This window comes from Engraulis encrasicolus, chromosome 22 (genome assembly GCF_034702125.1).
Source record: "Engraulis encrasicolus isolate BLACKSEA-1 chromosome 22, IST_EnEncr_1.0, whole genome shotgun sequence".
In the NCBI taxonomy this organism is placed as follows: domain Eukaryota; kingdom Metazoa; phylum Chordata; class Actinopteri; order Clupeiformes; family Engraulidae; genus Engraulis; species Engraulis encrasicolus.
Window position 1 is genome coordinate 17,782,668 of NC_085878.1, and position 23,520 is coordinate 17,806,187.

The following is a 23,520-nucleotide window of genomic DNA, read 5'->3' on the forward strand; positions in this document are numbered from 1 at the left end:
GGAGAATAGTATACATAGATTCCTGTAACATGGAAGGTTTTTTTTCTTGTCCAGAGAGAGTTTGTGTTAATGAGAAGCAGAACTCTCCATGCATGCAAGTGTGAGGCTTGGTGGTGTCCCCTTGGCCCCATGGATTCCACTGGGAGATCAGCGCTCATGTTGAAATTCATGGGAAACCAAACCAGCTTATTCTTGCTTGCTGGTCGTCTTTGCATCATGAAATTGTAGATGCCTGAGAATGCCATACTCTTCCCCCAAAAATGACAGACCACTGCTATTGTAAATAAAATGTGTATAATTATTAGTCACTAATAGCATACATCCCCATTCAAGGGCCTCTTTGGAACATCACTGAGATGTTTTATTTTATTTCACTGGCTATACCATCAAAGCTGTGTGACTGGGAGACATGATAACTACTGTGGTTAGCTGTTGATGAAAGTACGCCTCTAGTCTTTTCATGTTTTGAGTTTTGGACTCTTTCTACATTATTAGTCCAGTGGAATCACCATCACTCACTTGCACACTGTGAGTGAGCCACTAGCACAAAGCTGGAATGGGACGTTGGCATTCTCCTCTGGAGAAATGGACAACTTTGAATTCTGAAACAGAAACAGTCAAACATAGCAAAAGTGACACATCAGAACAGGAGTGTTGGGAAAATGCTCTGTGACAGATGTCATTGAGAATTTGTGAATATCAGGGTGAGATATGCAGCATTTCTGCGGAGTCTGACATAGGCCTCTGTTCTCTATGCGATTTCCTGTTTTTAAGAAAGCATTAGTGTCAAGTGCACACCTGTCAAAGTCTTTGTTTTTGTAGTGCAGCTTACTGTCTCTTGAGGGCATCATATGATTCAATAGGCCTACGGGTTGGGAACTTGACTTCATAATAACATTTTAGTTCATGTGTTTGTCATCCATTCAGTAGATCCAGATCAGCCAAACAGTAGGCCTACCTGATGTGGTTTAATATAATGCATGGGAGATAAGCTTCTCTAAACCTAATGATTTTTATCAAGGGGAATAATAGACTATCAAATGCCTTGGCTGTTGAATTTCAAAGATGGTAAGCATACTGAAACATTGAATGAGGGAAACATACCAGGACATTGCGTTTTTATGCAAGATTTTAATATTAGGCATGGGTTTTAATTTCTAGTATTGACAGGTATAGCCTAAGTAACCTTACCTAAAACTTGTGACATTAAGAATAAAACAGTGAGACCAGACCATAAGCAACAGTCAACCATCAAGTGGACCTGCACGTGCAGATGGTTTCCAGTTCTTGAGAGACACATCAAAATGATGTAAACGACAGATATTTTAAGTTCAGCCCAGTTTCTCATCAAAATGCTTCTTTTCTCAGGTGTGGTTCTCTGGGACTTTGCCAGAAGCCGAGGAAGTCACTGGTCAGCTGTTCAGCTTACAGGAAGATTAAATGGAAAATACTACGCTACTTTATCTTTTAAGACAACTAAAAGCCGTTGTTATTTTAAGGCTTTTTCAGTCATCGAATAACAGTAAGCTAATAGGCGTGGTGACTGGTCCACGTGCGCGCGCTGTGCAAAAAAAGTTGAAGCGCATTTGCATAGCGTGAGGAAGAGTGATTTGAAACGAGTGTCAGAGTTACTGCCGACCATACTGTCTGCAGAACAGACAATGTTGTCATTCAACGGACTTTTGTGTTTAATATTACTTGATACACTTCGGCCGACTGTATTTACTTTCGCAGCGCGAATATCCAACGAGAGACCAGACGTGATGAATCCACCTGCCACTGGTAAGCCAGTTTATATATTCAACTGGTGGAGAGTGCCTAACGATGCATGGTCGAATCTTTGTTGTTAATGTAGCCTTTTGTTCTACAATGCTTTTTTTATTTCGACCGCAACAGCCTGATAAACTGTTGTGAACTTCTGTGCACCAACTTTACAAATTTGCCCAGTGCAAGGTCGCGCAGCGCAAGACTGGGTCAAGCTGGCTCCGACTGAGTGGCAATTGCGATGATGGAGTACAATTGAATTGTTTTGTTTTAGTTAAATTGCATAATTACATTGAACTGTTTTGTTTCCTTTATTAAATGTGGAATGTTATTGAATTGCTTTGCCTACGACACAAAATGAGATTGTATTCTAATTAGCCACATTCTAACGGAAAGTAGCCTCCACAAACGCGTGTGCGGTGAGACAATAAAATCACGCATAAAGCATACAAACCTTAGGCCTAGGTGTTTGAAGTTTAACGTCTCTGTAGCCTAAACGTGGCCTGTGATTGCCTGTGTTTCATACATGCATGTAGTTTCCATGGAGACTTGTCCTTGCGCTGAAGTAATTGCGCGCTTTCTTTTTTTTATTCTAGGCTTTGGGGTGAAGGAGCGTTTTCAGATTGTTACCCAGCACAATAGACTGCGTAGTCGGGTCAGCCCAATGGCCGCCAACATGCAGAAAATGGTTGGTAAGCTTTGCTTCTTGTACACAGAATATAAATTGTATCTGACAGTCCGTTCAATTGCCTGACAACTACTGCATTGGTTAAACCTGCAAAATGCTGTTGTAGGCTTCCAGTCTTACAATTGAAAGCTAATCCCCCTCCTGCCCATTCAGAAAGGATTCAAAGAGCTCCAACTAGCTGGGAAGTGTGTATTTTTTTTTGTTCAGTAGAAGTGGTTTCCGGAGCTTGGAATTTGGGCCATTGAATTGGACAGACAAGTTAGGCAAACTTGTTCTTGCAGTTTATTCAACAACTGATAAAGTTGGACTGTCTGCGTTGCGGATGTTTTGAATTGTAGTCTCACTATTTGGTGGGCGATGCAACTGTGGTCAGGCCTTCCCTCTGACATTCAGCAATGAATTGTGCTTTGTGCTTATTATTGCATTATAATGTTATCCCTCCCTTGTACTCTCAAAACCCCAAAGTTAGGTCTGTCCATGCAGTGGGACAAGAAAGTTACACATGACGTTCCATTTCATCGCTGCAATTATACTCAGATCTGCATTGTGTCATCCCAGCAAGTTTGAAGGAATAGGGCAGGAAGTGCCTCTTTTGCATACAGAAAAGAAATATCTATGCTTTCCCAGAAATCAGCATCTGTCATCCTTCTGATCCGTTTACTTACTCTTCATAGGGCACACACACACACACACACACACACACACACACACACACACACACACACACACACACACACACACACAGACACACACACACACACACACACACACACACACACACACACACACACACACACACACACACACACACACACACAACTACAAAAAAACACTATGAAAATAGGCAGCAATCCAGCCAACTAGAAGAGCTTATGCTATATCATCATGTCATGTGTTTCTGTCTGCTCTGAGTGTGTCAAATAAACAAAGTGGTAAGAGGGAGAAGAGGGAGATTCACTATGCCAGACATAACATGCAAGTCCAGCGTCTGCTGTCACTGGCTGGTGTAACAGTTCAGTGAGTTCCCCATCACCCATCAACATACACACACACACACACACACACACACACACACACACACACACACACACACACACACACACACACACACACACACACACACACACACACACACACACACACACACACACAGCGATGACACCTGAAATAGAACTGGGACAGGAATAGTCATAGGGGCTCTTTCACAGGCTCTTTCTTGGTCCCCCCCCCCCCCAACCCACCCGCCGACACACAAGACACTCTCTCTATCTCTCTCAATCCCCCTCTATTTCTCTCTCTCTCTCCATTCCATGTCTTCTCTCTCTCTCTCTCTCTCTCTCTCTCTCTCTCTCTCTCTCGCTTTCTCTCTCTCTCTCTCTGTCCGTCTACCTCGTTCTCTCTCTCTCTCTCTCTCTCTCTCTCTCTCTCTCTCTCTCTCTCTCTCTCTCTCTCTGCCTCGTTCTCTCTCTCTCTCTCTGTATCTCTCTCTCTCCTTCCCTGTCTCATTCTCTTTCCATCTGCATCTTTGGGAGGGTGCCAGCGTGCCAGCGGGGAGTCTCGAGGTTAATGCACCATGCTGTGGTGGGCACCTCCTCACCTCCTCACCTCCTCCTCCTCCTCATGCTATACTGTAGAAGAGGAGAGGAGTGGAATGGAGAGGAGACGGGAGGCCTAGTCCCTCCTGAGACCCTGGGAAGAGGGAGCGGGTGGGCCGGGAGGATTTGCTTAATGGAATCATCTGTCGAGGCAGCGAGCCTCGGCCTCCTCCAAATGCTGAATCCGCAAACTTGTCCATGCAGCTCACCAATGTGTGACAGTTTCTCACAGTTTGTCGGCCGCTAGGTTTGCTTTGCGCTGCGTGGTGTTTGTTTTTCATCCACTACGTCTTACTCAAACACGGTGAATGTTTTATTTCGTTTTTTTATAGGGGCCTTTGTATTAACATGGCAATACCCAGTGAGTCTTGGTAGCCCTCCTAGTGTGTTCCTGTGTACACAAGCTCCACTGGCCCTTTAGGCACAGCTGTAAAATAGAGTGGTGGGGGGGGGTGTAGAGAAGGCTAATCCCTGTGTTCATACACAGAGGCTTGGAGTCACTCAGACTTTTTGGGTGGGGGGCAGTGGTGGGGGGCTTATGTAGACTAAATGGGGGCTTCCACTATACGAACCCTCAACAAACAAAGCTCTACAGACGATTGAGTCATTGCTGGCTAGTCAGTGTCAGAGTTCAGCTGTGTCTGTAAAAAGGGACTGCTTTGCAAACCAAAATGTTATGTTGCGAACACTACACAAATCTCTGCGACTTTGTTTTGTTTGTCATTCAAAGACTTCCCGGTAGTACTTTGTGAGGGGATGAAACGTCCTTAAATGTGTGCTGATACACGCCTTTCATTCAAGGTGTGTGTTTTTTTTACTATCCCTCTGAGAACGCTTCAGGTCTGTAGGCCTAATTACATTTTGTGAGTATTTAATAGAAAACATAATGTGATTGTGTACCAAACTGATTTTGGACTAACACTTTTATTACTGGAGGGGATCTGCTGGTTACTGATAAAAGAGAGAGAACGAGAGGGAGAGAGGAAGGTGGTGATAAAGGTAAAGAGAAAGTGAGAGAGTGGGAAATAGGAGAGGGAGTCATCATTTTGTATTCAAGTCTGCTACGTTTCAGGTAATTTCTGCAAAGCCTCAACAGTGGCTCTCCTGGAGAGTTGAAGTGGGATATTAAAGCGCCTTTTTAAACAGATAACATTTTAAAAGGCTCTAGGCAAGAACCAACGCTTTTATGATAATCATTTAGGAAAATATGCACAAGAATCCATAAGCACCGGCTGATTGTCCACGGCTTTAAAAAATGGGACTACAAAAGATTACAGGCTCCCTCTCTCTCTTTCTCCCTCCGTCTCCTCCTCTCTCCGGGGAGCTCTCTGAGCGTCGCACTCAGTGGGAGATAAGATACTCTAATTTCCTGAAGTTTCACAAATGATGCCCCTGCCTTGACTCTCTCTTTCACGCTGACCCCTCCTATGGTTCCAAAGAGAAGGAAAGACCGGAGTAGCTGGAGGAGTGGTGCAGGGATGGAGAGGAAGGGAGAGAGGGGATGAGTGGAGGGATGGGGAGGGTAGAAGAGCCCTTTGAATTAGCGCCTTTCATTCAGACTTCAAATGCTGAAAAGGAGTACCGACGGGTTCCTCAGATGTATTTAGAGTGGAAATGCAAGATGGACAAGGATTGTGAACGTTGGTTCATGTGCATGTGTGTGTGTGTGTGTGTGTGTGTGTGTGTGTGTGTGTGTGTGTGTGTGTGCGCGCGCGCGCACACACACACACGCACACACGCACACACGTTTAGGGTGCTCTGAAGGCTGAAAGATTTTCAGCATCTTGTTGCTCCTGCTTTTGTTATACACTGCTCCAGCAACCTCGAAATAAATCAGTTGTGAACGACAAAAAATATACATATATTTCACCATTTCTATCAAAGTTACAGTTTTTTGACTATTGGTTTTGTCTTGTTTAATATATCAGAGCCAGTTAAGCTGAGATTTTTTTGTCCAACTCCTTCATTTTGAGCTCTACTGAGCATTGACACCTGAAATTGGATTACGGTGTATGCTTTCATCAGCTATGCGACCTGAGTTTCCTCCTCACATCTCAGTAAGTTTTAACAACATCGCAAGATGGCAAACGAGAAGTGGCACCAAAGTTGCACTCATCTTGGCCTCATTTGTAGCGTCCTTTGTACTCCCCTATGTCAGACAAAATAAGTGTGGGTTTTATTACAGCCTGTGTGTGCAATTACTACCCGTTCGTTCTCATCTTTATCTTCCATTGTTTGTGAGAAAGTTCTTCCGAGTTTGACACTTGACAGTGAGATTTGTATTTGCGGCAGTCGTCTGAGCCCAGTTGCTTGATGTCTTGTCTCCAGAGCTGAGACAGGAGGAGAATGGGCCAGAAGAGCCCCACGCTGGGGGAGCTGTGCCATTCCATGCATGCAGAGAAGCGGCTCAGGCGAGAAGAGAGGAGAAAAGAGGAGGACAACACCCTTCATCTGCTTTCTCCTCCGGCTCTTCTCCTCCTCCTTCAACCCTTTCTTCTGGTCTCTCTCCACTTCCTCTCTTTTTCTCTGTCTCTCCGTTTCTCTCTCTTCTTCCCTCTCATGTGGAGCCATCAGAAGTCACTCAAGGGGAAATTGACACTGATGGGCTTTGGCTGTTGCGATTCATTTTGTGCACTGGAGGGGGGCGCGCCGGCGAGGGCGTCAACACGAGGAGTTTGCATGAAAGCTTGAGCTGGGCGGCGGGCTGAGGAGAAGAGAAGGGAGCTGAATGCTGTGGCTCCGACAGGCCCCAGCGGCTCATTGAAGGCAGTGCTCTAGGTGATGGCTGGCTGGCAGCACGCCTCGCCTCTCTCCAGTATGGAGAGTGCACAGACAGAGCACAGAGCTCTTCAGACGGGGGTAATGGGTGGTGGTGGTGTGGAGGGTTTGTGGGTTTGTATGATTGGTGGTGGTACGGTGGGTCAGGGTGTGATGGCTCCCCCAAGCTATTGATTTGTGCCAACATGTCTTTTTCAGCTAAGACATCTCAACATTCCCTCTATACATGTCCCCATTCACATAGACACAGACACACACGCCCAAAGACACATGCACAAAGACACACACACACACACTCACACACACACACACACACACACACACACACACACACACACACACACACACACACACACACACACACTAACAACACACACACAAACAGACCTGTTGCCCTCTCCTCTCTCGCTCCCTAGCCTGGTCAGTCTCCCAGGCTTGCTGAAATGGGACCTGTTCTTGGGGGGCCCCGTATAGTGAAACCACATCTGCGGAACCAGGCAGGCATTCTCCTCTCCCTCCCCAGCCCCCCCCCCCCACCCTGTTCCAGCACTTCACACTCTCCACTGGAGTGGTGACAGGCATCACTATGGTAACGGGCCACCCCGAGCTGTCTCACGGTGACAAGCGGGGGGGTCAGACACTCAGCTGCCACTCAGCCTTGGGGAAATGGGCCGGGGTCAAATGCATTAGCGTCTGTGACAGACGCTGCTGGCGTGCTTTGGAGCCATTTTCAGGGGCCCTCCCTCCTGCTCACTGTCTCATCATCACCACTGAAGACTTTGCGGGAGAATGTCAATAAGTATGTTGTGAGTGGGTGATGCTGTAAATTGATCACGGGTGAGTAGTAGGGGGTTTCATGATGTAATTAAGTTACATTTAAATTATCCACCAACGCCTACATTTTGCTCAAATGGACTAAGAAGGTAGCTGTTAGTGTTAAATTTAGAGTTACTGTTTTTATTGAGCACAGTGGAATATCATCAGCTTTTGGCTAGACGGCAGATTGGCCGTCATTACCATCACTGACCTGCTGGCAGTGAGCTGGCCTGGCCAGTAATTCGTTAACGACACCATTATACTTTAACTGAACCTCTCAGTGAAAGTGGACATTGGCCATACAGCCTTTTGAGCTATTTTTAACGTGCACGTTTTTTTCCACCTCATCAGAGTTCTCTTTGAAGTTGCTGTTTTGTTGTCTGTCTTGATCTTTGAAGTTTTTTTTGAGAAAAGGTGTTTTATATTGCATTGCATTACATCACATGTTTATCTAAAGCATCAATATCAAACAGGACATACTCGGCAACATGCAACGAGACGAGGAAATGTTGAGTACGGTATATAACTGTATACACGACAAGGGTAGATGAATATTCCAACTTGTCCTTTTAGATAGTGGAATAGAGGCACTTTATTTCATATCAGAATTGTCTGTAGGTGTCACATGCTTTCGGTGTGTTTGAGCAAACTTGTAGTTCTACTCTGTTCATGGAAGTTGGCTGTTCCTATGCTGAATCCACCTCACACCAACCCCTGTTGCCACTTTGTAGACATTGACTCTGCGTCTGACCTTGCTTTATTCCATGTTACTGTGCTGTAGGGCTGTAACAATATTGTATTGAGCCAAGAAATCACAATCACAGTGCAAGAAGGCAGTATCAGGATACGCCCTTTCAAAGTTCTGTTACCCTTCAGATAAGATAAGATAAGATAATCCTTTATTTTCTCTACAGGAGACAACATTTTGCTTGGACATACGCGTGTGATGAAATACCAAAAAGAAAACAGCACAGTAGACAGACAAATAATACACATGTACACTAAACAAGGAAACATGTAACATGTAAACTGACAGCTGTTGTTCTTCGGTACAGAAAACAACCACATGATATGATGTGATAGTGCTTCCAAGCTTCAAATCATCATGATTATTATTACTTTCAAAAAATTCTTAGTAGCCTCTTGTAACCTATTGTACTATAAACTGCCATTGTTAATTTGATTTCATAATATTGGCAAGTGGGGGGGGGAAACAAATTAATTAATTTAAAAAGATACATTTTAAAAATTCTGGGTTGTATTGAACCATAGGTCAAAAAATGTGATGAATCCTGAGTGTGTCGTTACAACCCTACTGTTCTGTTTATTCCATGTTACAGTACTGTTACTCTTTACAAATTCTTGCTGGCTTTCATCGTCTCTCCTGATTTGCGTCAAAGGCTTTTTCTTGCGGGCCTGATGCATCAAACACTTTCACGTTGCAACTGTAATTACCCATCCATTGTTATGCTTGCTTTAAGGTAGGAGGATGCTTTCTGCTTTTGCCTATCCCTTTTGTTCAAACTACATGGGAATTTCAAGAATTATGAAACAATACACTCCACACAAACACCGAACAATGGAACAAACGTACAAGCTAGTCTGACTGCAGTCCTGTTCTTTTATATCATAACATCACAACATCTGACATCACCAGTGCAGATGGGGACATTTGGAACCGGACAGAAGGACAGGAGGAAGTCAAACACTCTAATATCAAATGAAGATGGAAGTCGTAAACACAGACATGTGGCACAGGCATAGGCACCGGTTCAACAGATATTTTTGATGCCAAAATACCAGAAGTAGCTTATGGCCGCCTACATAGACATAACAGCCAACACACACACACACACACACACACACACACACACACACACACACACACACACACACACACACACACACACTTATGCATGCATGCACGCACGTACGCACACACACACTTGTGGAACCCATACACCTAACTATGTCTTGCTGCTTTCACTGCGATGACCTAGGTTTCATTGCTGCATACTCATAAGGAAACAGCGCTAACGAGACAAGCTACCTGATCCCCCAGCAAACATCCCCATCACTCAGACATTATTAATAAGGAAGCTGGCAGGCAACACGTGTACTGTCTGGTCCCTTCCCCCTTCTCCTGCCCCATCTGTGCCCCAGTCGGGTTGAGGATATGGGGTTGGGGCGTGTGAGGGCACTGGAAGGAGCGAGGGGCAGAGATCTGAGCCCCCAGTCAAGGCATCCCACTCGTCCTGAGGAATCTCTCTGAACTCTCCACGACTCCACCCCAGGCCTATCCCCAATCCAAGCCCAAGCCCCAGCCCCAGCCTTCACCACCACACCCCCTGTTGAAGTCTACAGGAGCTCCAGCCAACAGCTATCAGCTTGCAGTCTCCCAAGTGGCTTGGCACCCTTGCAATGCAGACGCCTATGCCATACTGCCGGCCCTGTGCCAGGTCCAAAATAAGGATGATAATTTGTCCACTGTGTGAAGGGCAGCAGAAGGTGAAATCATGACTTGGCGTAGATGGCTGCGCTGGCTGTCTGGAGGGAGGAAGGCTTTTATAGAGGCCGCTTAGTGAAGCGCTACACACCACCACCACACCGCGTCCAAACAAGAGCCTGCCACAGTGCCTGTTGGAGATCTCCTTTTCCGCTCTCTCGCTCTCTCTGTCTGCGTCTGTCTTTCTCTGTCTCCCTCTTTCTCATCACCTTCTCTTTGCCCCCTCTCTCTGTCCCCATCTCTTTTTGATCTCCTCTCTGTCCCTGTTTTTTCTCTCGCTCTCTTCCTCTTTCCCTCTACCGGTATTTCTATCTTGGCGTGAGTGCTTCTATGTGGATCTGCATATTTAAGTTTCTCATTTGTCTTGAATGTGCACAGTTCAATCCTATCCATCTGTGTGAATTGTCACTTCTGTGAATGTTTTTAAGAAGTATTAAAAGTACAAGCTGTTTTGGCTTTAAATACACAAATCCCTGTGTTTGCTAAATCTGTATGGCTTTTATGGTAAATGCTCCATATGCAGGTCATACTGTACAAGGACATTGAAATTACTTTACTCTCTGCCAGGACACAGAAACACACAGCACTGACATTAACAAGACAGCCATTGTGCATTAGGCCTACAGACAACGAGCAAACAGGAACTCATTTTTAAAAGCCAACAACGCGTGCGCTCAGTAGCCTATTCAGTCTGGCTTGCAAATAGACCACAGGACGAATTTGAACACGGAGTTCATATCACAAATAGGGTGTCACGATATCACTGACAGACGTTGAATTGATAGGTTTGAGTCCGACAAGTCGTGCCCTTGTCTTACTGGGCGCACTCTTTCAATTTCGGACTGCGTCTTTGACAGCCAGATGGGGGCTGCCGCGGGAGCGAAGAAAATGTCCACAACTTCGCTGAATAAATAGGCCTATCCTTTGAACTGTGTACAGCAATTGCAGATGATTAGCTTATTGGATAGCCTATTTTGCGAAGGTTAACTTGTCATTAACAAGGGAATGTGATCTGATTTCAATCCCAGAACATTCTTTGTGTCTTCAAATTTCCACCTGTCAACAGCAGATCTAGACTTCTCCCACCTAGACCAGCGCGACACTTGTCTGTTTGCGAGCAGTAAACTTGGCTAATAACTTCAACTTTAGGGCTACAGTATGCAAGGCTAGACAGCGGGTTAACCAATCAGGCCCCTACTGTTGCGTTAATAATGTTTGAGATAAAGATTCTTCAGCGCAGGATATCAGAAATAAACAAGACAGCGCAGATGGCTATTAGTTTTTTTTTTTTTTTTTAATATGGTCACAATCGCGTTATTACGCATCATATGCAATATGCGTATTATTTCATGAAACCTCAAATCGGAAGCAATAGCCTGTACCCAGCACTTTCAACCCTTTCTCAGATTAATGGCAGCCTAATTGTCCCAAGCGATTTTGAAATCAAACTGAAGCCCATGCACGGAAGACTCGCATTGGATAGGGACTGGGTTTCAGCAAATGACACAGCAAGGTGCACAAATAACAACGTGGGACTTATGATGCGTCCTTTTTAGATTAATTGTGGACATTGGGTGAACTATTTGGCTGTCAACTTTAGACATAGGCTACAGGGTTGGATTCCAGGTCAAAAACAGCTGTGCTGCTGACGTAATATTAGAAATAGAATGCTTGATGAAACGCTCCATGCTGCGTCGAGATTTCAGAATGTTGAAGGGTCTAACATTCTGCACTTCCACGCGTTTCAAACAGGCGGCGTAGGGTGCATGTACACAATGATAAAAAATAATGGACATGAAAACAAGTGATCATTCAAAATTAACTCCACTAACCACAGTAAAGCAAAATATTAACAATTAAAGTTATTCTAAATAGCATAATAGGGCACCTTTAAAGTGCGTGACAGGATCAGTAACAGTGTACAAATAGCAATAAATAATAAAGTGGGAAATACCAACTGAATATTTAACATTGAACATTTAAAATATAGGACAAAAATATATATTTATAATGAAATAATAACATAATATAATTCCCTCTGCTATAGTTTCTTGTGTGGACTCAATTGTCTGACTATTATTTTCTACACTGTGGTAATGAAAAACTGAATGTCTGAATGTAACATCTTTGCTGGTCAGTATAGCCCTGTTCAGTTTTAATTAGTGTGAAAAAAAACGCACTGGATCTAATGAGAATTAAGAGAATATTTTGGGCAAAATTGAGTTTAGATGTGTTCCTTGTGAAGTTTCACACAAACACTGTGGCTGAAAATAAACCTTGCAGGCTCTGCAGAGGCAAAATATTCAAGGGTCACATTTTTGTGAACACAAAGATTCGCTTTTGGAAGTGTAACCGTAGAGGGATTCTAGATCCTTCTAGATTTACAGCAGTTAGGCTCAAAAGGAGCCGAGGTGGTTGTGTCGGCCTGCTTGAACAAAACAAAGTAGCCAGGTAAAATAATGGGGCATTTCAGGCTTCAGTGACAAGAAAACTGGCCCTTGGGGTCCCCATGCCACCAGGGTATTGCCCATTGGGGCCCATTTGGTTTTGTCTGTCACCTGTAACTGGTGTGACTGTGTGCAGTGTCTGTATAAAGACTCACAGTAATTGTTTGCACATCCCACCTCCGCAAGACCAGGTGCAAGACAACTACAGAGATTCTCAGATATCAGCTAGGGGTGGCACGGTTCACAAAATTCACGGTTCGGTCCATATTAAGGTATCAAGGTCATGGTTTTTGGTTCTTTAAGCGTGTTGTTTTTTGTTATTCATTATCTAATGATGATGCATACGTTGAATTTGTCCTTTTGCATGTCTGAGAGGCGCCTCGTGTGCTAACCTGCACTCGCACTTAAACTGTCATCAGCTGATGCGCGCTGTGTGAGCGTTACAAATGCCTAGTTGGCTGATAGAATCAGACTTATCACTAAATATCCCACCTATGTTTTTTATGGGTTTATAGTGTGACAATAGTGTGATTTTAATTGTCATCCTCAGTGGTCTGGAATGCTAATGTTTTAATAGACATTTTTTGGGGACTGTGGTTTGCATTTCACGGTTTGGTATGCGTATGAAAGATGCGTTTTCGGGTTTTGGTGCGTATTGTGCCATCCCAACTATCAGCGTACAGGTATATCTATTAAGGAAAAGAGTGCAAGTCTGCATACTGCAACTTCAACAGAATGGTTTAGAATGGTTGAAACAATGTTAAGACCATACAGTCTGTCTTCAGCAGACATGCCACTTCTACTCTTTTCCTGTATACGTAGAGACTATACACACACACACCAGTTAACGTAGCCCCATAATGCACACCCTTCAACCAGTGGAATGCTGTAATAGTCTGAAAGTCATTGAAAAGTTAACTACAATATTACTACACTAGTATGACATAACATAGGGCCTTTAGTAATACACTATGATTTGGTCATTACCATTCTAGTAACAGCAACTTTATAACGCCATGTCTTAACTTGTTAAAGCATTCTCACCTCTGGCCCACCCTGTTGTGTGTTGTCCAGGAGTGGAGTGAAGGCCTGGCATCTCTGGCCCAGGAGAGGGCTGCTGCAGCCTCCTGCTCCCTGGACTCTGGGCTGCAGGAGCGGGCCACCAGCAGCGGCTACGTGGGCTGGAACACCCACCAGGCAGTGCACGGGGAATCCTCCCTGGCCAAGGTCATCGACTCCTGGTTCCTGGAAGGCAGAGACTACATCTACCAGGGTGGCCACTGTAGACAGAACAGCACCTGCCACCACTACACACAGGTACAGTGCTGAGATTGTGTGTGTGTGTGTGTGTGTGTGTGTGTGTGTGTGTGTGTGTGTGTGTGTGTGTGTGTGTGTGTGTGTGTGTGTGTGTGTGTGTGTGTGTGTGTGTGTGTGTGTGTGTGTGTGTGTGTGGTCTGTAGTGTTTTCGTACACGATGACCTTGCCACTTCCCAGTTACTGTGTATCTTGTGGAATGTGGAATGTGTTCAGATATCATACGAGTAGATGTATTGTAGGATGTGAAACACAAAGTACATTCTAGATCGTGTGAGTAAATCATGTGTTTGTGCATGCAGATGTCATGGGTTGGGCATTTCTCTCTGTCTTTGGGGCAGATACTTTCAGAATACAGAACACACCTTCAACTGGCATGACTGGCATCTATTAAGGTGTATATGTAACGGAGGCTAACTAGCAGAGTTGGCGTGGCACATTAGTGAACCTCCCTCCGAAAGCCTCATACCGTGTCAGTGCCGTTGGGCTGGGGGACTGGTCCTTTAGTCCAGCGGTATCGTACTGTGCCTCCCATTGGCTGGTCGTTGCAGTTAACAAGGTTGCAGGTTCGCAGCCCCGAGGAAGACGAACAGGTGCAAGATGACCTCTGTCACATAGACACCCTTCTGAGACATGCAGATGAGACTTGTTATGACATTATTAAGATTTCAATAACTCTGAAAAGCCCGATTTATTTGAATGACAGTTTTTTCTTTTCTTTCATTTTTGATGAATTGAATGTTATTCCCGCCCTCTTTCTTGTGCTGCAGTTGGTGTGGGCCACGTCTAGCTATGTGGGCTGTGCTCAGCGCTTGGCATGCCAGAAAGGAGGCTCTCTGTGGGACCTGTTTGTGTGCGCCTACTCCCCTGGGTGAGCAAGCGCGCGCGCATGCACACGCACACACACACACACACACACACACACACACACACACACACACACACACACACACACACACACACACACACACACACACACACACACACACACACACTCACACACACACACACACAAACACACACACGGTGTTTGAGCTCAAGCCCAAGCTCCTGTTTCTCACTGCTCCACTTTGATTGTGCTCTGAGGAAGAGGTTGTGTACAGGTACTACTGCCAGAAAAGAGTTTACTCAGCATATTGACAAAGGAGTTGTACTTTTATGAGTTGCACGCAATAATTGTTTGTGTAGTTGTTTGTGTAGTTCTAAAGAGAAGTGGAGTCGCACACAGTTCTCTTTGTGTTAACTCTGAACTTTCATTTGGCTACTATCAATCCAGTGACTGTTGCAGTTGTCATTACTTTAGACAACATTTTGAGAACAGGCAGTGACGAAACTTTTCTATCAAGGCTATACTCTTTGAAAATTAAAAACATTTGATTTTACAGTGCATCTACAGTACTATTATTTAAAGTGTGTCATCATTTGTTGGGACACCCTGCATATCATATTTATGTTTCGCACACAGGAGCTCAATGCAATTCACAGAAGCTGTATTAAAAGCCAAAAATAAAGAAAAGACAGAGACAAAGTGGGTAACAAACATTGATGAGCTAGAGTTTCTCCGAATTGCATTCAGCTCCTCTGTGCGATTCCTTCTCCCTCCTGAATCACTCTTTTAGAATAACGCACCAAGCAAAACTTCCTAAGAAAGACAGAGGCGCAGACGCCAGTTCTAGCTTCACCCATCATGTTTGTGTGTGCAGGGGCAACTGGGAGGTGAATGGCAGGCCGGTGGTGCCCTACAAGGCTGGAGTCTACTGCTCCCTCTGCACCTCCCTCATGTCCGGCTGCTTCAGGCTCTGGGATCACATCGGAGGACTGTGTGGTAAGACTGGGAAGGAGATGGATAACAAACGTCAGAGTCAAGTCATTGTTTGTCAATCATATTTATATGCACTTATGGGTGCGAGGGAGAACCACGTTTTATTTAGCGACGTATCCCACAATGTACTGTTCACTTCACATGAACCATAATACCCCAGATGTCCTTAAATATAAAAAACATATACATACTTTCTACAATATTCCCTCTTATTAATTCGTCAATCATAGTCTTTACACTTGTACAGTACTAGCTTGGTGGTAAGGCAGTGAAGACTGTTCTCAAATCAACATAAGTCAGATAGATTTCAGTAATTATTTGTGAATCATATTCATACACACTAGGTTCTAGAATTCTAACTTGGTAGGACAGACAAGTGGGTTTTATTGCTCGTCAACCATATAGGCCTACTCAGCACAGTGTTGCATGCAAACACACTCAAATAACCCATTATATGGTACCAGCAAGGCAAGTAAAGTACATGGTGCATACCCTTGTTAAAAAGCACCATGGCGAAGGATGATATATTGAGTGAAGGTGCTATGCTGCAGTGGTGCCCTGAAATGCCTTTTTGCTCTTTGGAACATCTAGTTCCATTTAACGCACACATGGGTTTATATTTCCCCAGAGTTGTTTGGTTTATAAGGCCTTTACCTTAAGCCTATGTTAGATAACTTTGCCTTAGCCCTTCATAAGTTTTCGACACCTCAGTCCATAAAACATTTTCTAAGGAGTGTGTTTTCTATTTCAAACCCTCATCATCACCATTGCACGTTCAGATCAAGGTCTTAACCCATTGACGCCTAAGGCACCTGCAAAAAAGGGTGCTGAATGCCTGAGCCCTTTTTAAGAAAAGCAACCCTCAGCCTATAAAAACCTAAATATCTCAGCTTCTGAAGCACATAAAAATATGCACCAATGTGTTCAATCGTCCCAAACAAACAGAGATTTTTAATAAAGTTGTCTCAAACCTCATGAGCCTGAATGTTGCATAATGCAGCTCCAGGCGCCAGGGCCAATGTTGCGAAATGCAACATCAGGCATCAATGGGTTAATCAGTATTTCATTTTGACCTTTCCGTTGCTCCTCTCGCTATAGTGATGATCTGCTCTGACTTAAAGTGTCGTGTCATGTGCTTTTTATTCACCTCTGACTTTAAATAGAATGTTTATTCTAAGTTGTTTGTTCTTAATTGAGTTAGTATAAAGACTCATATGTGAGAATGCTGTTCATTGACTTCAGTTCAGCATTCAATACCATAATACCACAACAACTCATCAGAAAACTGGACAAACTAGGTTTCAGCACCTCCCTCTGCAACTGGCTGCTGGACTTCCTGATGCAAAGACCACAAGCAGTACGGGTAGGGAACAACACCTCAAGCACCCTGACCCTGAGCACGGGGGCTCCGCAAGGTTGTGTTCTCAGCCCCCTGCTGTTCACGCTGCTGACACACGACTGCACAACGACCCACAGCACTAACCATCTAGTGAAGTTTGCGGATGATACAACACTGGTGGGCCTCATCACCAAGGGCGATGAGACTCACTACAGAGAAGAAGTAGACCTGCTGGCCAGATGGTGCAAAGACAACAACCTCCTGCTGAATGTCAACAAGACCAAGGAGATTGTTGTCAACTTCCAAAGGGTCCAAAAACAACTGCCACCACTGACCATCGACGGCGATGCTGTGGAGAGAGTGAGCAGCACCAAGTTCCTTGGAGTGCACATCAGCGACGACCTCTCTTGGACCACCAACACTACATCACTGGCGAAGAAGGCCCATCAGCGTCTCTACTTCCTGCGCAAACTAAAGAAGGCAAGTGCTACACCCCCCATCATGACAACATTCTACAGAGGAACCATAGAGAGCGTCGTGTCCAACTGCATCACAGTGTGGGGAGGAAGCTGCACGGAGAAAAACAGGAAGACACTCCAGCGTGTTGTGAACACAGCGAAGAAGACCATTGGAGTACCACTCCCCTCCCTGCAGGACATTTACACCACACGCCTCACCCGGAAAGCACTGATGATCATCAAAGACACAAGCCACCCTGCACACAAACTGTTCAGCCTCCTGCCCTCTGGAAAGAGGTACAGGCGCCTCCGTTCCCGTACCACCAGGCTGGCGAGCAGCACAATGCACCAAGCGATCAAGATGCTGAACACTCAACCCACTCTCCCTCCACTGTCAGCCTCTAGCCAGCAAGGCCACTGACAACCCCCCCCCCCCCCCATCCCCCACCACCATATCTGCGACTGAACATTCCACCTGCACTACTATACTTGTGACTGAACTTTCAACCTGCACTAACTCAAAACATGCACACACGCACACACACACACACACACACACACACACACACACACACACACACACACACACACACACACACACACACACACACACACACACACACACACACACACACACACACACACACACACAAGCACACTGCACTTTCTGCACTAAACCCAAACATAAACACACTGACACACACTGACACACACACACACACAGACACACGAACACACACACAGACGCACACCGCACCTTCTACCTGCACTAAACACATACACACACACACACACACACACACACACAACACACACACACACACACACACACACACACACACACACACACACACACACACACACACACACACACACACACACACACACACACACACACACACACTGCTGCTGGTGTACTTGACAAACCTTTTTAATATTTATTTTTCTTCAAAATGCTACTATTACCATGTCTAGAACGCTATAAAGGACTTTTTTAGGAAATGCACAAAAGCACAACAATACCTCTTAATGTATGTCCTCTACAAGTCTTCTGTTGTCCAGTCTTGCACTTTAAATGTCTGTATGAGCACTGTCTATGTCCATACTGTCTTAAGTCCATGTATAAGTACTGTCTATGTCTATACTGTCTATGTCCTTACCTAGATTAGTCTATGTCTGTATGGGAAAGCAAGAAATGTAATTTCAAATTCTTTGTATGACCAGTGCATGTAAAGAAATTGACAATAAAACCTACTTGACTAGTGTGTGTTTAATTTGACCTCTTAGAAATATGCCCAGACATGCTCTAGCGGTGCATTATTGAGGATGACAAATAAAGCCCAGGCTTTTTAATGTTCCATGTTTATGTTCCATGCTGTGTATTATTCCATGCATACATAAAAGGGGCAATTGACACCAAAAGCCTGAATTAATTGCTCACTTATATGCATACTCTGTGTGTGTGTGTGTGTGTGTGTGTGTGTGTGTGTGTGTGTGTGTGTGTGTGTGTGTGTGTGTGTGTGTGTGCGTGCGTGCGTGCGTGCGTGCGTGCGTGCGTCCGTGCGTGCGTGCGTGTGTGTGTGTGTGTTGTGGATATCTTCAGAGACTCCTCGTAACCCGTGCCGTATGAGCTGTGGGCAGCACGGTCGTCTGAATGTCTCCTCATGCCAATGCCACTGCTTTCCAGGATACACCGGACGCTTCTGCCAGGGTAACACACCACTGAAGCACTACACACACACACACACACACACACACACACACACACACACACACACACACACACACACACACACACACACACACACACACACACACACACACACACACACACACACACATTTAGTCCATTTACCATTTAATCAGAGGTGTTTCCTTCCAACACAAGTAACTTATCTGAGGAACCAGTAGACCCGTGTACTTGTATTACGATCAGCTAACTCTGCACTGGTTGAATCAAAATTGTGGTGGGTCCTTGTTACTGTAGGTTTACAGTGTTTTTCAGTAACACCACAGTCTATCCATCTCATTAGGTACAATGGAGTGAATATTGTAACAGCTATGTAATGTCTTGTACTAGTACTTTTACTTTTACTTTTGACACCTCTGCATTTAATATCACATCATCCTGGTGGGTCCTCAACCTAGTGGTGTTCCACCTAACCAAGCTCTGGATGACAGTGTGATGTTGGCCATGCTGGGTACATCCTGTTTATTCCTGTCCATGTCTATTTTGTTTCTTTGCTAGTTCGCTGCAGTGTGCGGTGTGTCCATGGTCGCTACAGGGAGGAGGAGTGCTCTTGCCAGTGTGATGTTGGCTACGGGGGAGCGCAGTGTGCTGGTGAGTCTTCCATCTCTTTGGAAAAGAACTGAAGGATTATATTTGTCAGTGATTTATTATGTTGAAGAAGACTGCGGTGTCTCTCAGTTCTTTTAGTGCATCCTGTGACCAACCGCTTGAAAAAAAACTGGTGTGAGTTGGTTTCTTTTTTTTTTTTTAAAGTGCTCCGATGGTGCTGTGGCACACTGTGCTAAAACACCTCAACTGTGTATGTGCAAGTGCCCAAGGGAACACTGGTTCGAATCCAGCCTGGGTCATATGCCAATCCTACCCCATCTTAAAGGTGAAAATATACATATACAGTGCACAGCAATAATGAGTACACCCTTGTTGAAAAGTAACATTTTGAAATGTTCAAAATACTCATGGAGTTAGTGTAATACAACAAATTTTGAGCTTACAGCAGAAAAGTAAGGTCAATAGTATAACTTAAATGACATACAGCTCCAGGCCTTTTTATTAGAATACCATGAAAAAGTTGATTTATTTCCATAATTCCATCAATAATGTTAAACTGTCATGGATTGTAGATTCATGGCCCAGTTTTTTAACTATTCCAATCATTATTTTTTTTCTTTTTATATACGTTGGCCTTTCAGCTCAAAAAACCCATGAATTGGGGAATTCGCATTATTAGAATATTGTTATAAAATCACATTTTTCTTCATCAAAATTTGGGTCACATTAAATCAGTTGAAATTTGGTACTTTCTACATAACATGCAATGGTCAATACTTGGTTAGGACATTCTCTGTCTTCATAATGGCCATGATGCGTTTAACATTGAAGTCAATGGCAAAAACAGTGCATGGGAGTTATGGAAGCCCAGATATCCTTGATGCTTTGCTGTCAGCTGTTCTTGTTTGTTGACCTGGTACCCCACACTTCCCTCTCCAATATACCCGAAGATTTCCATGCCACGTTTTGGTGTTAACTCACCAGTTTAATTCTAACTCAACAGAAATTAAACCCCATTCATTTTCAATGGGGTTTCATTTCTGGTTATTTAGAATTAAACTGGTGAGTTAGCGCCAAAACGTGGCATGGAAATCTACAGGGTATATTGAAGAGTGAAGTGTGGGGTACCAGGTCAACAAACAAGAACAGCTGACAGCAAAGCATCAAGGTTATCTGGGCTTCCATAACTCCTATGCACTGTTTTTGCAATTGACTTCAATGTTACACGCATCATGGCCATTATGAAGACAGAGAATGTCCTAACCAAGTATTGACCATTGCATGTTATGTAGAAAGTACCAAATTTCAACTGATTTAATGTGACCCGAATTTTGATGAAGAAAAATGTGATTTTATAACAATATTCTAATAATGCGAATTTCCCAATTCATGGGTTTTTTGAGCTGGAAGGCCAACGTATATAAAAAGAAAAAAAATAATGATTGGAATAGTTAAAAAACTGGGCCATGAATCTACAATCCATGACAGTTTAACATTATTGATGGAATTATGGAAATAAATCAACTTTTTCATGGTATTCTAATAAAAAGGCTTGGAGCTGTATTTGTCCATTTTTGTGAAATTATGCTGGTGCAAAAGTGAGTACACCCCTATTTTAAACTCCCATATACACGTGGAGAGTATCATGATCTGCTTCAGTAGTCATAGTACATATTGACAGGCATGTTTCTTTCTGTTGATGGCATTTTGGGAATAACTTGCTTGTTTATTAAAATATTGTTCAAAATGTTACTTTTCAACAGGGGTGTACTCATTATTGCTGTGCACTGTATATAGTCCCGCATACAGTATATACTACAGATGTAAAGAGTGCTCCAGTGCTGCCAGACTTGTCAGTCATGCAGGCAGGCAGATGATGGGCTGAACTGACTGACATAACCCACTTTCTCATTTATGTATTCTTACAGAAGGAAGGCATCTGATGTTTGATGTCAAAATTCTCTCTCTCTCTCTCTTTCTTTCTCTACCTTTCCCCTTTCTCCCGGAGGGCACTGTCTATAATTACAATGGGCCGGGACTGTTGGCACATCATCACGCCATGTGCTTTGAGTCAGAACACCCAGCTGTGTGCCTTCAACTTCCAAGGCCCTGACGCGATTGTGTGAACACACACGGCACATTAATCAAATTAAACACACAGTCAAAGCACTTTTCTACGCATTGTTAAAATGATAGCTCACTGCACCTAGTTGTAAAACACAATGGGGGCAATGCTATATTGTGTGCTACTATATCGCTGCTGTGTTTTGTATTGCTGTATTTGTGTGCAGTATCACCTCGCACTACATTTAAATATAACATTTAAAGTTTAAATGTTATATTTTAAATGTAGTGCGAGGTGATAAGGCACACAAATTAATCTTTAAAGCATGTTATCATGTGTTGTGTTTGTGTGTAGAGAAGCTGCAGTTCCCCTACCACAGCTGTGATCTGCAGATTGATGGAGAATGCTTCATGGTGTCTCCTGAGGCTGAGACGTACTATACAGCCAAGCTGCAGTGCCAGGTAAAATAACTGCCAGATTAGAATTGATTAAGTTTTTAAGGCATTGTAGAACGATATGGTGGCAGTACTAACTTGAATGAGCTAAAATGTTTTTAGGTGGGTGCAGCGATTACTGTATATGCCACTATTTTGGTTGGTGGTCGGTCAGAATGTATTTTTTTATTTTTTTGTGGGGGCTTGTATAATAAAGTAGGCTACACAGGTTTGTAGACCTTGTACCACTTTCTCAGTGCACAAATACCACTTAGGTACACATTGATTTTGTTCATGTTTGTGTTACTTAAGTGGATTCTTGTTTTGCCCCTAGGAGAAAGGGGGTGTGCTGGCTCAGATCCACAACCAAAAGGTGCAGGACATCCTGGCCTTCTTCCTTAGCCAGCTGGAGAACACCAACGAGGTGACGGACCACGACTTTGAAACCAGGAACTTCTGGATAGGTGAGAATAAATCGATCGTGTCTACAACACCCAGGGGGTGTGGCAGCTGACCAACCATCAGCTGTTGGTTCGATCTCAGCTTCAGCTGACCAGGTCAAAGTGTCCTTGGGCATGATTCTCAACCCCCATACTGCTCCCAAGGGCCTGGTTTGACATGCATGGCAGCCTTTCACCACTGGTGTGAGAGTGTGAGTGAGAATGGGTCAATGTGAGATATTAAATGTAAAGCAGTTTGGAAACTCTGCTGGAGGACATAAACTGTTTCAGCAATGCAGTCCATTTTCCATAAATACTTCCCCTTCATCTTTCAGCTAGTCCACTGTCTCTGTTTCAGCCTGCTTGCTCTTCATTATAACTATTGGAACAGGCTTGTTTGGAGCACTCACTGCATTCACTTGCTTTAAAAGTGCATCCTCGGGGTATTTTGAGTGCAGATTGTAACACACCACTTAAGTTCATTTTCAGTTTAATATCCTAATGAATTCCATCTTCGTTCGTTATTTATGTAATGTTGTTTGCAAGAATGATTATGATCCATATTAACTTTGCTTTAGTTACAGTATGAAATGAAATCAAGACTGCAGTTGACCCTAGGTGAACCCACTATTGAGTTCAATTAAGACTCAAGTAGCCCACAAGCCAAATAGAAATGAATACCTTCAACCTTAAACCCATTGATGCCCAAAGCACTTGCACAAAAGGCTGCTGAATACCTAAGCCCTTTTTAAGAA

The 23,520-nt window shown here is 44.0% G+C and overlaps 1 protein-coding gene across 1 annotated transcript in view; it reads left to right on the plus strand.

Annotated features, from left to right (window-relative positions):
• Positions 1–1,627: 1,627 nt before the first annotated feature.
• LOC134439323 (C-type lectin domain family 18 member A-like) overlaps positions 1,628–23,520 on the plus strand; it is a 28,088-nt gene continuing 6,195 nt past the window's right edge. The window contains exons 1-9 of the mRNA XM_063189227.1: positions 1,628–1,782; positions 2,361–2,452; positions 13,669–13,911; positions 14,679–14,779; positions 15,612–15,733; positions 19,131–19,238; positions 19,776–19,868; positions 22,246–22,352; positions 22,660–22,789. Of these exons, the coding sequence (XP_063045297.1) occupies positions 1,662–1,782; positions 2,361–2,452; positions 13,669–13,911; positions 14,679–14,779; positions 15,612–15,733; positions 19,131–19,238; positions 19,776–19,868; positions 22,246–22,352; positions 22,660–22,789 (1,117 nt within the window). The 5' untranslated portion in view covers positions 1,628–1,661. The remainder of the gene's footprint in view (positions 1,783–2,360; positions 2,453–13,668; positions 13,912–14,678; positions 14,780–15,611; positions 15,734–19,130; positions 19,239–19,775; positions 19,869–22,245; positions 22,353–22,659; positions 22,790–23,520) is intronic.